Source organism: Rhinolophus sinicus, linkage group LG06, assembly GCF_036562045.2.
Source record: "Rhinolophus sinicus isolate RSC01 linkage group LG06, ASM3656204v1, whole genome shotgun sequence".
NCBI lineage: Eukaryota > Metazoa > Chordata > Mammalia > Chiroptera > Rhinolophidae > Rhinolophus > Rhinolophus sinicus.
The window spans coordinates 125,564,431-125,580,973 of record NC_133756.1 but is presented as its reverse complement, the minus strand read 5'-3'; the positions used below and the strand labels follow the sequence as shown (position 1 = coordinate 125,580,973).

The 16,543-nt window shown below is 36.9% G+C and overlaps 1 protein-coding gene across 2 annotated transcripts in view; it reads left to right on the top strand.

Annotated features, from left to right (window-relative positions):
- The window catches only part of SBF2 (SET binding factor 2), a 391,441-nt gene that overhangs the window by 313,365 nt on the left and 61,533 nt on the right, over window positions 1–16,543 (top strand). For both annotated transcript variants that reach the window (XM_019728975.2, XM_019728981.2), the window contains exons 18-25: window positions 1,875–2,045; window positions 3,933–4,195; window positions 5,809–5,981; window positions 7,202–7,275; window positions 9,219–9,414; window positions 12,099–12,226; window positions 13,423–13,598; window positions 16,129–16,274. In XM_019728975.2, the coding sequence (XP_019584534.2) occupies window positions 1,875–2,045; window positions 3,933–4,195; window positions 5,809–5,981; window positions 7,202–7,275; window positions 9,219–9,414; window positions 12,099–12,226; window positions 13,423–13,598; window positions 16,129–16,274 (1,327 nt within the window). The remainder of the gene's footprint in view (window positions 1–1,874; window positions 2,046–3,932; window positions 4,196–5,808; window positions 5,982–7,201; window positions 7,276–9,218; window positions 9,415–12,098; window positions 12,227–13,422; window positions 13,599–16,128; window positions 16,275–16,543) is intronic.

The following is a 16,543-nucleotide window of genomic DNA, read 5'->3' as shown; positions in this document are numbered from 1 at the left end:
GCATTATGAAAATCAGCAATAATCCTTGTGTAACTTCCACTTGGGGAACTCTGATTATTGCTTCATGGTCAGCCCCAGTTTTTAGCCATCTAATAGACGCGTAGCCCATCTCCTCAGCAGCAATGCACAGACCTATCTTGAAAGGGATTTATCACATGGGATGCAGAAGTACAGACTCTCACAGGCAAAACCACAGCCACACCACTTCCAACTACACAGGTACTACATTCCATGGTCTGCCTGGTGCCTATTCCAATTCCAGGTTTAGTCTGCCCAAGAGTAAGGAGAAAATCATCATGTACTGAGCGTATAATTTTCACAAAATATCTTACACATCTGTTATGCATCCCTAAGAAATGAACCAACTGTTGCTACATAATTGTTTTGTATATAACCTTAAAAGTGATATTCAGTGTCCAGCATTTCAGGAGAAGATAATTCAACTCATTAAATTGCTTCAAAAGAAGACTTACATTATCAGAAACTTTAGTTCTACTCACAGAAAACAGATGAACTCAGTTCAAAAGAATAAAACGGACAAAAAATTGTCTATCTATTGAGAATGTGTACTGAGAAATAATGGATTTTAAATTTTCGAAACATCTTTAACTTTTAGAAGTGAAAGCAATGGCTGTGGAGATGACTTAAATCATTAACTGAAATTTGGCAATGCAAATTATCTGTAAAATGTAAAATTCAGGGAACATTTGAAATCGTGCTCCCTAGCATATGTCAGTTTGGCTCAAGTAAACTCTTATAAAAATTCCAAAAATTAAAATGCTTTGTTAATTGAAATCATGTCAGACGTTTCAAGGCAGAATATAACTTTGGGAAACAAAATCCGAAAGTGCAGGAAAAAACAGACAGCAGTGCTAATTGGTGTTTATGATTCGCTTTCAGTTTCTTTGCAAGACATTTTGGTGTATTAAAACCAGGGGCTTTGGAACCAAACTCTGGGCTTGAGACCTAGTTCTAACCACTTGCTATATGGCCTTGGACAATCACTTAAACCTTTGTGAACTTCTGCTTTTTCTTCATTAAATTGGCAATAATAACGCTCATCTTACAGGATTTTTAGTATTAAATGAGATACATAAATATTTATGAAGTGCCTCAAGTGGCTGCAGAGTTAGTTTTCCTTCCTTCTGTAGTTAATCATAGAAGAAGGTTTCCTCTTACTCCAAAGCCCAGCAGGAAGTCCTGGAAAAGAAGTTTGGTTTGGGATTACCTTCCCAGTCCCAGACTTGGGTACCAGAAAATGCTCTTGAAGCCCAGGACCCTCTGCTAGAGCGTATGTGAGCCAGGCAGCAGCCTCGCTGGGGAAGTAAAGGGCTAGAGTGAGCAGTATGGACAGTGCAATTCCTCTTCAGTCCCAAACGCATGATACGCCCTCATTTTGTGTGTAAGGCCAGGCTGTTGTTGGCTCACTCACATTCAATTAATGTCCCCCCAAAAATGTACTCTAAAACCAAGTAGAAGAAATTTTAAATTACCTGGAGTTTTATGTTTAGGTCGTGATAGATTTTATTTTGTGTTCCAATTGTAATAAAGCTACCAACTTTCCAGTGCCTACTGTGGGTATGGTGCAGTATAAGTACTTTCTATATATTCTCTAATTCATATAACTTAGATTTTTAGCTGTTGCTAAAATGTTCGTTTTGATAAAGTGACCGAGATCCTAAAGGGTTTGCTAGCAAGCCCAAAACTGCCGGTTAAAAAATGAGCAAGCTGCTCTTTGCTAAACTTATACTGCCATAAGGTATTGTTTAGATAAATCCTTTGAGCACATCTATGGTTAACTGTAGCCCCTGTAACCTTCCGAACTGTCATAACCCTGCAAGCCTCATGGTGATGTCTACTGTGTGTTCTCACAGAAACTGGCGCCTGGAGTCAGCCAATTTGCTTACACCTGTGTGCAGGACCACCCCATCTGGGCGAATCAGCAGTTTTGGGAGACAACCTTTTACAATGCAGTGCAGGAACAAGTTCGCTCACTGTATCTCTCAGCCAAGGAAGACAATCATGCCTCATATCTGAAGCAAAAGGTAAGATGAGAGAAGAAAGGTACCTGCACGGGTCTGGGATCCTGGCTTCAAGGAAAGCTTATTCGGATATCCCCAGGGCAAAGGAAATCTAGCCACTTTCTACCAGTGTGTTTGGAGTTTATGTTAGGGAACTCTGTGGTGAGATCTTTCTTCTGTTGATTTCTGTTGATACAGCATCTTCTGTTGATGTTATATTTTTTCCATAACTTCTTGAACAGTGCTTTAGCACTAGAATTGTTTTATTATATTTTAATAATTAGGAATTCCCTAGAAACAATTCTAGGAAGTTGAACAAAAAGAACAATCCTAAAATACCTAGGCAGATGCAATTAACTTCTTGAAGAAATGTCAAATAAAGTTAATTGACTCTAAAGTAAATGTAAAATTCAGTAGCTCTCAGAAGTGTGCCCGCCCAAAAGTATGCCAGAGATAAATCTAGGTTCTCTTTTAGGAATATTGTACATGTTTCTGTATATTTTATTGGCATCAAATAGTTTAAAGAAAATATTTTAAAATAGAGAAAAAAATTGTTTTTAATTTGAAAGAGGAGTTTAAATTTTTCTGAAATTTTAAATTGTCGTTCACTAGCTGTCTGGTCTTGGGCAATTTATGTTACCCTCTATGCCTTATTTCCTTGTTAGTAAAATGAATAGATACGATTATTGTAAGATTTTAATACCAAATACAAGTAAAATGTATTGAAGAGTGCCTGACACATAGTAAATAATAAATGTTAGAAATTATTATTCTCATTAATTGAACATAAAGCAGCATTAAAGCCTGACTATCAATGTTGATTCACTTCAGAGTAATTTTTCATTCTACCTGCTGGGTTAATACATTGCTGCTGGTCCTTTCCATTATCCTCCATTTAAATTGGCCTTATGTTATGGGAGATAAATAAACCTAAATATCTACAGAAACCACACAGTAGTATTCAATATTTCCATGCCTTGTGTAATTTTAAACATATTATTGGTCTGCTATTGAGTATGATAAGAATAGAAACTTTAATAACAAATAATACTACCTGACATCTGATGTTCTAAATTATTATTGTGATAGTGTAAATTTAAAACTCAGATGTTTCTTTCAAAACACCAAATACCCTTGGGTAGGTAACTTGTAGCAGATGCAGACACTATTAGCCTGAGGTCATGTTCCAGAAATAATTGGGCTGGTGCGGTGCTTTTGATAATATTTTAAGCAGCTGTAATGGTAACATTGATATATCTAAAAAGCCTTCGTAGACCAAACACGTGTCACTGCTTCTGTGTCCTATATTCTAAAGAAGCCTGTCTCCAAGCCCTGGGTTAGATACAAGTGAGACTATAGGTGTCCAGCTCTTCACAAGCTGTATAGTGCTATGCAGATGTAGATTACTCTTATTGTTTAACTCTTCACCCTGCTAGAAAACCACTCTTACAAATCCCATGGTCCCCCATATACCCATGTGGGTGATAATATTTGACTCCCACATTTACAAGGAAATCTAGCTCTGTACTTCATGACTTTGGTTCTCCATCTCCTCCCAAAGAGCAGAAGAAAAGAAACATATCAGTATTAGTAAATGCTATTGGAACATTCATACTTGGGTCAATAATTTGTTACAACTGGCAACCAAAAAGGGAGGGAGCCATGGAGATAAATAAATGCAGTGAAATGTCACCTGCTTCCATCTGTGCTTTGCTACTTCTTCCTTGGGTTTCACTCAAGGCCTACTGGATCTGGGTAAAAAAGGCTAGGTTTTTGTTCTGTTGTTATCTTTTTGTGTATGTTTTCATGTTTGCCAGTATAGGTCTTTAACAGATGAATTAGTAAAACATCTTATTTTCTGAAGCTCATATGAGGTGATGGATTTTGATTGTGTTGCTTTGTTTTTTTTAGGATAAGTTTTCTGATGACCAATATCAGGAGAAGACAGCAATGGACCTGGCAGCTGAGCAGCTCCGTCTGTGGCCTACTCTGAGCAAATCAACTCAGCAAGAGCTGGTGCAACGTGAGGAAAGCACTGTCTTCAGTCAGGCCATTCACTTTGCAAACCTCATGGTCAACCTTCTGGTTCCACTGGATACAAGTAAAAACAAGCTTCTGAGAACATCGGCACCAGGCGACTGGGAGAGTGGGAGCAACAGCATTGTCACAAACAGGTACTGGAATGTGGACACGCAGAATATAAAGTGTTTGGGGCAGATATTACTGTGTATATTTCAAAAATTAACCATGTTTTCCAACTTCAGACCTGCTCAGCTCTTCTCTATTAAAAAACCTTCATCTCATTTGACGGTGCTTAACCACCTCCCATACTCTCTTCTCCTTCGTGACCTGATTTTTCAAATGTCTCATCCACTAGTGATCCAGCCCTTCAGAAAGCACTTTGGAAAATTACTAACGAACTCCTTCTTGGCAAAGTGATTATTTGTTTCTTGGCCCTCCTTTTCCTCAGTTTATACAGTGCATTTGCCTGTAATCAAGACCTCAGCCATGCCTTGCTCTCAACCCTACAACAACTTCCCGTACCGCTGAGAGTGAAACCAGTGGATTACACAACCTGACGGGATCTGGCCTCTGGCTACTGCTCTGACCTCATTTCCTGCCGCTGTTCTGTCAGCCACTCTGGTCTCCCTGCTGATGCTAATCCGCAAACACCCTAAGCATCATACCGCCTCAGGGCCTTTGTACTTGTCCCCACAATCTGGAATACTTTCACTGAAATAGTCCTAAGAATCACTCCCTTACGTCCTTTAGTTCTCTGCTCAAATGTCGCCTACCCAGACAGGCCCTCCTGACTTCTCTATCTTAAGTATCACAACCATCACTCTTTCTCCTACCCTGCTTTTTTTGCCTTCATGACATTTTCTACAACCTGATTTACATGGTGAGTGGCTGAGGCACCTAAGTTCTTTAATGCTTTGGGACGGTGTGATAGCCATATTCACTGCTTAGCTTTACTTGAACACTGATTCAGCTAACGTGGCTGGATTAAGAGGAAGGAGAATTGAATAGGTTAGAACATTCACATGAGCCTTTTCCATGATTAGCAGTCTAAAAGAAGACATAGGCGGCAGGAGTATTTATTGAATAGTGGGAACTAAATGAGCAACAAGGGCAAGGACTGAGCTTTCACATTTGCTCCATTTCAAATTAATTCCCCTCTCTTGCATGATTTTATCACGTACAGAAGACTGATGGCTTTAAAGGGTTGCGTTCCACTCAGAGAGAGATAAATATTGACAAGAGAAGGGTTCATAGGACAATTTGGTTCTTCCATTTAGAAGAATGTGCTATTTGCTGAAAAAAGTTCTTTTGCTTTGCCTACCAAGGAACATGTCCCGCGATTGCCAAAGGCCAAAGATAGCCATATGACTTTGTCTGATTCTATGTGGTAATTCACTTGGGGGGACAGGTTTTTTTGGTGTGTTTTTTCCCGAAGGTTCAAGTATCAGATAATAAATGAAAGCATCGCTTTTTGCTTTATTTTCTATGGTTCCTGAGTTCCTTTAGGGAAATAACAAGAAGGTATTCCTTACAAAAATAAATCTGGGTCCAAAGGGCAATGCCTGACAGTAGCTTCCAAATGTAGGCAAGTGGAGTACCATGTTTCACCACGGTCACTTATAAAGGAACCATGGAGTTAAGTGAGCTTCTACTTGAGTATACATCTCTTTGAGCAACTTTAAATTGCTATGGAAATTGATGGTGATATAGTAGTAATTTGTCATATTTATGTACTGACTGAGATTTCTTTCCTTAACTTTCTTAGTATTGCAGGAAGTGTAGCTGAGAGCTATGATACAGAAAGTGGATTTGAAGATTCAGAGAATAATGACATTGCCAATTCTGTTGTGCGTTTCATAACCCGATTTATTGACAAGGTTTGTACAGAGAGTGGAGTTACTCAGGATCACATCAAGAGTCTTCATTGCATGATCCCAGGTAATCACTTTGCAGGTGTTAGATAACCAAAATATTGGAGATAATTGGGTAAGAATAGTTCTTATGGGTCTACTTTTTCCAGCATAACACCTGTAATACTTGTTTTCCACGTAGTTTGGCCATGTGATTTACAGCCCTCCCTCGGTATCTGCAGGGGATTGGTTCCAGGAACCCCCACAGATACCAAAATCTGTGGATGCCCAAGTCCCTTATATAAAATGGCGTAGTATTTGCGTAGAACCTACGCACATCCTCCTGTATACTTTAAATCATTTCTAGATTACTTATAATACTGAATACAATGTAAATGCTATGTAAATAGTTGTTTATACTGCGTATTGTTTAGGGACTAATGACAAAGAAAGTCTGTACATGTTCAGTACAGACACATCATAGGCCTAGCTAATTACATAGTACGTGTCAGCAACAACATAGTTTTGTTTCAGAATAGTTTTGATCCACAGTTAGTTGAGTCTGCTGTGGAACCCACAGATATGGAAGGCCAACTGTATTTATGTTCTGATTAGTTTTTTCAAATATTTTTAAATTGTGGTAAAATATATATAACATAAAATTTACCATTTTAAACCATGTTGAAGTGTAAAATTCAGTGGTATTAATTACATCCACAATGTTATACAACCGTTACGACTGTATACATATATTAGCAAAACATTATTATCACTCCAAACAGACACTCTGTACCCATTAAGTAATAACTCCCCGTTCCCTACCCGGTTACCTCTGATCTTTCTGTCTGTATGAATTTGCCTATTTTATATATTGCATGTAAGTGAAATCATATGATATCTGTCCTTTTGTGTCTGGCTTATTTCACTTAGCATAATGTCTTCAAGGTTCATCCATGTTGTAGCATGTGTCAGAACTCCATTCCTTTTTAAGGCTGAACAATATTCCATGGTATAGATATGCCACATTTTGTTTATCCGTTCATCTGTTGATGGACACTTGGATTGTTTCCACTTTCTGGCTATTGGGAACACTGCTACTAAGAATATTCACATAGAAGTCTCTGTGTGAGCCTTGTTTTCATTTCTTTTGGATATATACCTAGGCGTCAAATTGCTGGGTCATATGTTATTTCTATGTTTAACTCTTTGAGGAACCACCAAAATGTGATTAGTTTTTAATTCTAAAATATTTATTTTAATTCTGCTTGTTTTATGTTCTTTCATTTTGAATACTCTGATTCATCCTAGGAATTGTAGCTATGCACATTGAAACCCTAGAAGCAGTGCATCGAGAGAGTAGAAGACTTCCACCTATACAGAAGGTAAATGTTGCAGACCACATACTTTCAGAGTATAACATTGCTTCTTTAAAAAGCAGCAATAGACTGTTGTACCCCAGAAAGTACCTTCTCCTAACATTTTACAGAGACCATCTCCACTTTTAATGATACATTAAACTTTCAGAGGAGTTTATCATATAGATCCTCACAAAAAGGATCCTGAATAGTGGATTCAACAGGAACAATAATAATCTCTTGTTGAGTCTACTTTTATAGACAGGACATAAATTATGAACATTCTAACTTTAAGCCAAGATTTTATGCTCTGCCTACTTCCAAAAAATGTATTTAAGGCAATTACCATAAAACACCAGGTTCTTGAATCTGTACACCTTACAAGCACATATCACAAGTACCTGGGAAGTCTGTTAAAAACAGAGTCCTGAACGCCACCCCAGCCTCCTGAGGTGGAGCACGCTGGGACTTGGCCTGGGACTCTGTGCAGTAACAAGCCGCCCAGACAATTACTTTGCAGCTAGTCTGGCACCAGACTGTGGACTGGGGTTCAGGACCCTCTTACCTATAACACAACTATTAAAAATAAATTCAAAGGAAATCAGAAGCCAGATGGATAGGAAAGATAATTCTATCAGAAATCTGAGATACAGTGATCGTTATACTTGGGCTTTACATTTAGCTCTGAGCATCCTAGAGCCAAGAAAAACAATAAGGCTGATTTATATAGCTTTTATTGTTTACCAAAAAATAAACAACTTCAGAAGAGATGGATTTTTCTTTTTTTAGAACTAAACTCTTCAGAAGAGTATCATGTGGTTCCTTATTTCACAATGTAAATGTTCATTACTCAGTTGTTTATTGTGTTAATTCTCAATAAGAGCCAAGAAAGGTAGGTCCTTAAAGATGCATCCATTTTTTCAAGTATGTGTTTTTCCAGCTTACAAAAGTAGCAGTGTTCTTTATATAAAATTGAAACATTAAAGAGATACTCATTGTATAAGTGAAAGTTCCCCATGGTCCTACCCACCCCATCCCACCTCTAGCCTTAACCACAATAACACCACCTTTAATAGTTTGGTTCATATTCTTTCTTTTTTTTTTTTAATTTTTAAAAATTTATTTTTCAATTACCATTGATATACAATATTATATTGGTTTCAGGTATACAAAACAACATAATGTTTAGACATTTATATACTCGCAAAGTAATAACCCCAATAAGTCTGTCACCCATCTGACACTGTACATAGTTATTACAATACTATTGGCTATATTCCCTATGCTGTACTTTACATCTCAATGACTATATATTTTTTTCAATTATAATTGACATTCAATTTTATTTTATATCAGTTTCTGGTGAACAGCATAGTGGTTAGACATTTATATAATTTATAAAGTGATCCCCCTGAAAGTCTAGTACCCACCTGACACTATACATAGTTTTTACAATATTATTGACTATATTCCCCATGCTGTACTTTACGTCCCTGTGACTATTTTGTAACTACCAACTTGTACTTCTTAATCCCTTTACCTTTCTTACCCAGCCCAATGGTTCATATTCTTACAATTTTCTTTTTTTTCCTAAAAAGGGGATCATAATATACATACTGGTTTGCAACTTGTTTTTTTTTACTTAACAATGTGTTCTGGATAACCTTCTATGTTAATACATATAGATTCATGCCATTTTTAAAAATGATTACAGAAAGTTGCATTGACTAGATATTTCAAACATTTTAGTAATTTCCAATGATTTTACTTTTAATAAGCAATGCTACAAAGAATCTTTTTATATTTGGATGCAGATCTGTCATTTCTGCCTCTTCCCAAATCTGTCTTCTTATTTTGGCTACCTGGGAAGTCTGGCTCAAGTTTTTTAGGTCTGTAACTAAAAAAATAGCCTTGTCTAAGTGTTGGAGACCCCACAAGAGTTGTGTTTAAAACACTCTTTCTGTTGTTAGCCCAAGATTCTTAGACCTGCTCTACTGCCAGGAGAAGAAATTGTTTGTGAAGGCCTTCGCGTCCTACTGGATCCTGATGGAAGAGAAGAAGCTACCGGGGGCCTTCTTGGAGGCCCCCAGCTGCTGCCAGCAGAAGGAGCCTTGTTCCTCACCACATACAGAATTCTGTTCAGAGGGACTCCCCATGATCAACTAGGTATGGCTCACACATGCCAGCCGAACATGGCTATCTGTGTGCTACATGAGGTTTGGATTCCATCTATGTACAATGATTTGCAGATTTTTCAGATTCAAAGTAAGGCTTTTACCACACAGGTATTTTTTAGAAGATTTCTGTATACCACAGCTAATGATAATTTGGATCATAGAGTCTTATTTGAAGAACCCGTAAGTTCACTGAAATGATTATAATTTCATGAGGCAGCATATTGTGTCCTTAGAATATTCACAGTATCTGGCTGCTAACAGTGTCCCTTGCTGATTTGCCCCACCTTTCTGAGTCCTACAGTTAACTGTAAGGCTACAGTTTCCCCTTGTATAAAATTAGGGAATTGAGCTTGATTGGTGATAATGCAGTGGTTCTCAACCTTGATTGTGATGAATTTGAATTATCTAGAAAGTTTTTTAAAGATACCCAGTTCTGGACCCAACCCTCAAACAATTGAATTCAAATCTGAATTAGGATTCTAGGAATGGAGAGACCTAGGCATCTGTATTTTTAAGCGGGAAACGAGTAAACTCGTCATATCGCCTCTAGTTGGAACCGGCAAAAATTTTGCAAAGTAAATAAATAGAGACCTCTTTTTAAACTAAAACACTGAAAGTTTCATAGAAAAATATCAAATAGATCGAAAGATATGACTATTTTACGGAAAGTCTAATTTTGGCGAGAAAATGTCAAAAAAGCCCCACGTTACGACGCGATTTGGCGGGAAAATGCCCGCTTACAAAGTGTTAAGCCCCAGAGATGATTGTGATGCATAGTGAGGATCGGGAACCATTGGGATAAATGGTCGCTAAAGTTCCTTCCTCATCTGAAATTACTCATTCAGTAGCTTTTGATAAGTATGTACTGTGTGCTATGCATTTTGTTAGACCGTAGAATTCGGATGTATAAAATATAGTATCTTTAAAATCTCACAGTTGTATAATTCCTTATGTGGATAGAATCAGATGATTTATTATCTTGGACATAAAAGATTGCTTACCATATAATAAGCAAAACGCGCATAAATTTCAATAAACAAGATGTATCTATAGGAATAGCTGTGCTCATTTTGAAAAAATGAGAATAGAGCAAAATTTCTCAGCCCTCTTCTATGATATTACTGTATATAAATTATATTTGTATTTGAAAGCTTATGTATTCTTAAAGAAACTAAATATCTAGTACTTAATAACTTTTTTGTTCTATGACTTTTATGAGCTCAATGGGCATAAACATACATTTTGGGCATCTATACATATATGCCTATATATATATATATATATATATATATATGTATACACACACACACACACACACACACACACACACACACATGAGACACTTACTTGGTCATTTAAATTGCTCTAATTTATTTATTTATTTTTTAAAAATCAATGCCATACTTAGTATGGAAGTTTGTATTGTTCTCTTGTTTTTTCCTGTCAATTTGTGGGTTAATTTCACATTTCAGGAAAATTATTTTATCAGAAAAAAATGTTTTCATTTGCCTCTTTTAGTTCCCTTTTTAAATTTCTAATTTAAAAGTTCTCCTTTAATGACACATAGAAACCTGATCATTTTACATGTGTTGTATAAGCATAGGTTGTGACCTTGAATCCTGTGTACATCCTGATTTTGTGTAGCCTCTGAGTGTGACCTTAACATAGAGGATAATCAGAATTTTGCAGGCTGGGAATTTATAGGTCCAGGGCATGAGCAGTTCTGATGATAAGTGGATATGGGTGTGGGCACGTGAGTCAGATAAAGCTGGTTCACATCGCACCCTCTGGCTTCCTTGCCTGTTGCTGCTCCTGTGCTGTTACTGGTACCACTGCCTGAAATGTCCTCCCTCTTCCCCTCTGCAGACCCAAACCTATACTCTCTTTAAAGCTCACGTTTCTCGCACTTCCTCCAAGAATCATTCTCTAGCCATCTAGCATGCAGAAATCTTCGCCCTTTCTGAAATATTTAAAGCCTTGTTCCCTCAAACCTAAGAGCTAATTACATATTGTTATATTCTATGTATGACTTTCCTGTCCCTTGGGGAGCTGTAAGCTCTCCAAGCGAGGCTTCACGTGTGCCACTTCTTTTCGAGACTCTCATCTCCTTAACCTCAGGCAGTTGATAATTAATTATATTTTCCATTTTTTGCTTTAATATTTAAACTCCTAAAAATCTTGGGCCTAAGCCCAGTCCTATATCTTCCAAAGGCACATACACATAGTACAGCACCTTTACCACATATGGAAACAAACTTTTAAAACTTTCTCTTTTGCTTTATTTTTACATTAGAGATGGTGGTTGTCTTTTCAATATCTGAAGATACTTCTTTTATTCGGTATGAAACCTGCCCTTCCTGTAAGATTGCCTTAAACCAGGTGATCTTACGTTGGCACACAGAGGTTGGGAGAATAAAGCGAAGGCAGGCTGTCTGTGACAGTTCCTCCACTGTGGAAAGGGTTGTGTTTCAGGAGTGAATTGCCACGCAGTAAAATTAGTGAATGTGATTCTAGATTCACAGCATTTTCTCTCACTGCATTTCTGGGCATTATCCTCTCCAAAGGGCATTTCTCTGGGTGTTTCTCCAACAGAGGCTGATGAAATGAGCAGCAGAGACTCTAGAAATGAGCTGTAAAGTACTGTTGCTGAGTCTCTGTCCTGTCTTCCTATAGTTGGCGAGCAGACAGTTGTGCGAAGTTTTCCCATTGCCTCCATCACCAAGGAAAAGAAGATCACAATGCAGAACCAGCTACAGCAGAACATGCAAGACGGACTGCAGATCACATCAGCATCTTTTCAGGTATTAAGAAAGGGAACCATTCTGTTGTTTAAAATTTTTTACAATTGATGTCATGGCCACTTTCTGTGGAGAAGGATCAGAGGATCTGAGAGGGTAATCTTCAACTGAGTAAACACATGAATAGTCTTGGATTTAATTCCTCATTTTGTGAACCCTGTGGCCAACTCAGAGTACCAACAAATTATCTGTCCATATTTAGTGATCTTAGAAATTGAGAGATACACAATTGACTCCTGTTCTCAGACAAGTCATACCTCAATTTGTGTGTGATATAGCCTTCAGATAGAAAGCAATTCTCTTGGCAGCTGTTTCAGAAGGAAATGCTTTATGGCCTTCTGTGGAAGAGGTGAAACTCTGAGAATTATAATTAGGACTATAGTGTTATTGGTACTAACTACATAACCCCTAATAAAGCAAAGGTTTTTCCAGGGCACTCTGAACATATTAGAATTGTGGAATTACTGATGCAAAAGTGGTCTTTTCTTAGTTTTTCCTTTTTAACAATTCTCAGTCTATGATATTTTGCTCTTGCTATTCTTCATGCCTTGTCTCTGACTTCTCAGATTTCCTAGGGCTCCAATTCTTGCCTCATTCCTTCCAGTCAAGAAGGCCTCCCTAGTGCTTCCCTATGCTAATTGTGTGAAATGTGAGATTGCAGGTCTCTAGGCTCCAGACCTGCTCCCATCACCTGAGAGCAGTGACTTCCTAGGGATTTAGTCACTGTTCCAACTGCCCAAGGACTCTAAATTAGAAAATGGCCTGGCAACACTGGTAGGATTCTAGTCGCACCGAATTTTTCTTCCTAGATTTATATAGTATTTCTGGCTGGGAAGAGAGCTGATTAGGCCAATTCCCTTCTAGAACCAACAGCTGGGAAATGAAGACATGTTTCCTACTTTAGCTACTATAAGTTAACTTCCCTATCTCATCTCATCATAGAAAAGAATGTCTTAATGCAACCCAACTTCAAGATATATGATTTTTCTTGTCAACTAACTATCTGTGGCAATTAAACCTCTCTGTGCCTTAATTTTTATTTTTAAAATTAAAAACTATATTGCATAATACCCAAGTTCTCTTCAGCCTCCAAACTCTTCCATTTAGTATTGTTATTTTCTGTTATTTCAGTCGTTTGGGGCGGAAGTTATCTGGAAATCCTTAATGCTTCTGATATGTTTAATCTCTTTTGTCTCTAGTTGATTAAAGTAGCATTTGATGAAGAAGTGAGTCCAGAAGTAGTAGAGATTTTTAAGAAGCAGTTGATGAAGTTCCGTTATCCTCAGTCCATTTTCACCACCTTTGCTTTTGCTGCTGGACAAACTACCCCACAGATAATTTTACCCAAACAGAAGGAAAAGAACACTTCCTTTCGGTAAGAATACAGTCTGGTTTCTTCATTTCAGTCCTCCCATAGTTGACTGTCAGGAGAAGAGGCCTATTTTTGGGGTCAAGGTGTAAGGACTTCTTTTTTTGTTTGCTATTCTGTCAAGCCCATTGGGCCAAGCTCAGAAAGTTATGAAACAGCAGTACTGATATATGTAACAAGTTTCAAAAATTAAAAGCTACACGAGGCTTGACAGATCATGTTCATTGCTCATGATGCATTTTTAGAATGTGAAATTCTATTGTCCATTTTTCCCATATTGATAACTTTCTGTCTTTGAGCAATTTCTTTAGTTTTTGTAAATATCCAGGTGGGGCAGACAGTTTTGCTGTGTTGTAAATATGGGAGCCTTTATCTTTCCTTTTTTTTTTTTTTTGGGTAACTTTTTGTTTTGATACAATTTCAAATTTACAGAAAAGTTACAACCTTGTACAAAGAATTCCTCTCTGCCTTTTATCCAGATTGACAGTTGTTTATGTTTTGTTCCATTTTCATTATCATTCTCTTTCATATATATTTTTTTCTAAAGCATTTGAGTTACATACGTTAACACCCCTTTCTCCTTAAATACATCAGTCTATATTTCCTAAGAACAAAGACATTATCTTACATAATGACAGTACAGTAATCACAATTAGGAAATTTAATTGGTATAAAACTTTTATTTAACTCAGAGTCCATATTCAAATTTTGCTGATGATTTATTATAGCTACTTATTTTTCCTTCCTGGTATACACTACAATCCAAGATCAGGCATTGTATTTAGTTGTCCTCTTTCTTAGTAGGAACGCTTATTTTCTGATGAAAATTTTTAGAAACTTATGTCGAAACTTTTAAATTTTAGTTATTACAAAATAACAATTGGTTTAAAATTCTCATCAATTAGTGACAAAATGTAGGGCTAAAATTTCAGTTATTCATCATTAATCACCTGGTATTTGGGCATATGCCAATGCAAATTACATATTAGGGCATTCTCTGCAGACTTTGGAGAAAAAGCTTTTCCTTTGCCTGAAATTGAGGTAGGCTCGGCATGAGAGAAGATTTGAGGTTCCAGTTGCATCTCTCAGTTGCATAGCTAGCCACCTATACCACAGTTACCTGGTAAGCAAAGAAGACTACACATATCCAGGTGTGATATGCTGAAGCATGACCAGCTTCCTAGGTATTTAAACAGTGAACCAAGAATCTTGCCTTAGCACTGTGGAGCCACAGAGGAGCCTATGATATTCATTATCCCCATCCTCTGTGGAAGAAACAAAGCTTTGCATGGTGTTTTATGTTTAGAAACTATCAGGGGGGACATTTATATATTATATATAAATAAATTTAAATATATATATGTATGAAATGAAGCTTATTGTATCAAGCTTATACTATCCAGTTGCAAAAGAGATACAGCAATTTTAAAACTTAAAACATCTTAGAATTTTCTTGAGTGTATAAAACAAAGGATATAGCTCTAGTTGGAAAAATTTTTCAAAAGTCTTGTTGAGTTTAAGTTACACCTGAAGTGACTCACAATAGGCTTTAATTTAGGAAATACCAGTATTTTATGATTTCTAACAATTATCTAAAACATGTTTCATAACCCTCAGATTTACATTTCAAATGACTAAAGACAGGATCTGGCAAAACTATTTGACAATAAAAGAATCCTTTCCACCGAATGGCAAGAAAACACAGAAAAAGTTCTGTTCTTTGTAATAGAGAAAAACATAATAATCAAAAACAATTTTATTTGAAACCTTCATCTCAATATGATTATTTAGGAAGTAGTTTCTTTGTTTAATTGTCTGTGATTGTAAAAACACTGTACCCAGATTTTCTATCAGCAAGAGAAGGTAAACTATTTAAATAAATAAAGTACTATTAGGTCTGTGTGATTTACATCCTAGTTTCCCTTTAATTAAAGCAGATTCTCAAAAGGGTGCTAAGATTTCTGATTTCTGATTTTTCTCCTCTCAAAAAGGGTAATTATATTATTCTTTTACATATCTCAGAAGGTTTAAAGTGTGAGGAGGCAAGACACCACACATACACACTTAGAACATTTAAGAAATAAGGTGTTACCAACTATAATTGTCATATGATCTCAAAGAAAAGCCTATGAGTTGGTATAAAGAGTTTGAATCAGTAGAGAAGGGGGCAGGCTGGCTTTCCTTGCAGGACTTCCATAAGCATAGTTTGTGGGCACTGGTGGAGGCAGTGGCGTGGATAACCAGATTGGGTTAGGCACATGTTGACCAAAAAGCCAACCTGAGTTTAGATTTGGGATGATAAGTAATTTGTGTCCCACTCTAGCTTCTTGTACTTTTTACCTAAAACAGTATCCTGGTGACAGCTTTGTTTTATTGGAAATTAGTTTGCTGCCACATAAAAAGTGGTCTAAAGAAGGAGAGGTTTAATGAGGATCTGAACAATACTAGTGGCTGTGGAAAGAGAAAAGAAACAAGTTGAGCTATGGCAGTATCTTCATATTAAATTGACATTCTCTTTTGGTTTTATGACTTGCAGCACTTTCTCAAAAACGATTGTGAAAGGTGCCAAAAGGGCAGGGAAAATGACAATTGGGCGTCAGTATTTATTGAAGAAGAGGACAGGGACAATTGTGGAAGAGAGAGTGAATCGTCCTGGATGGAATGAAGAAGATGACATATCTGGTATGTGAGAACTTGTTTTTCCTCCTTGAGTCAATTTTATTCTTTCTTCTTATGTGAGTAAGAACAAGAAACTAATATGTAGTTGCACTTAAACCTGACTCACTAAAACCTAGATCTCATAAAAAGATTGGAGGCACTTACCAGCTTTTCACTCAGAACTTCTGAGAACTGGAAAAAAAAATTTTATTTTCCCAACATCCCATTGTTCAGATAAGATTTTATTAAATTATACTAAATGTAGTAAAAGATATACTATCCTTTACTAAATC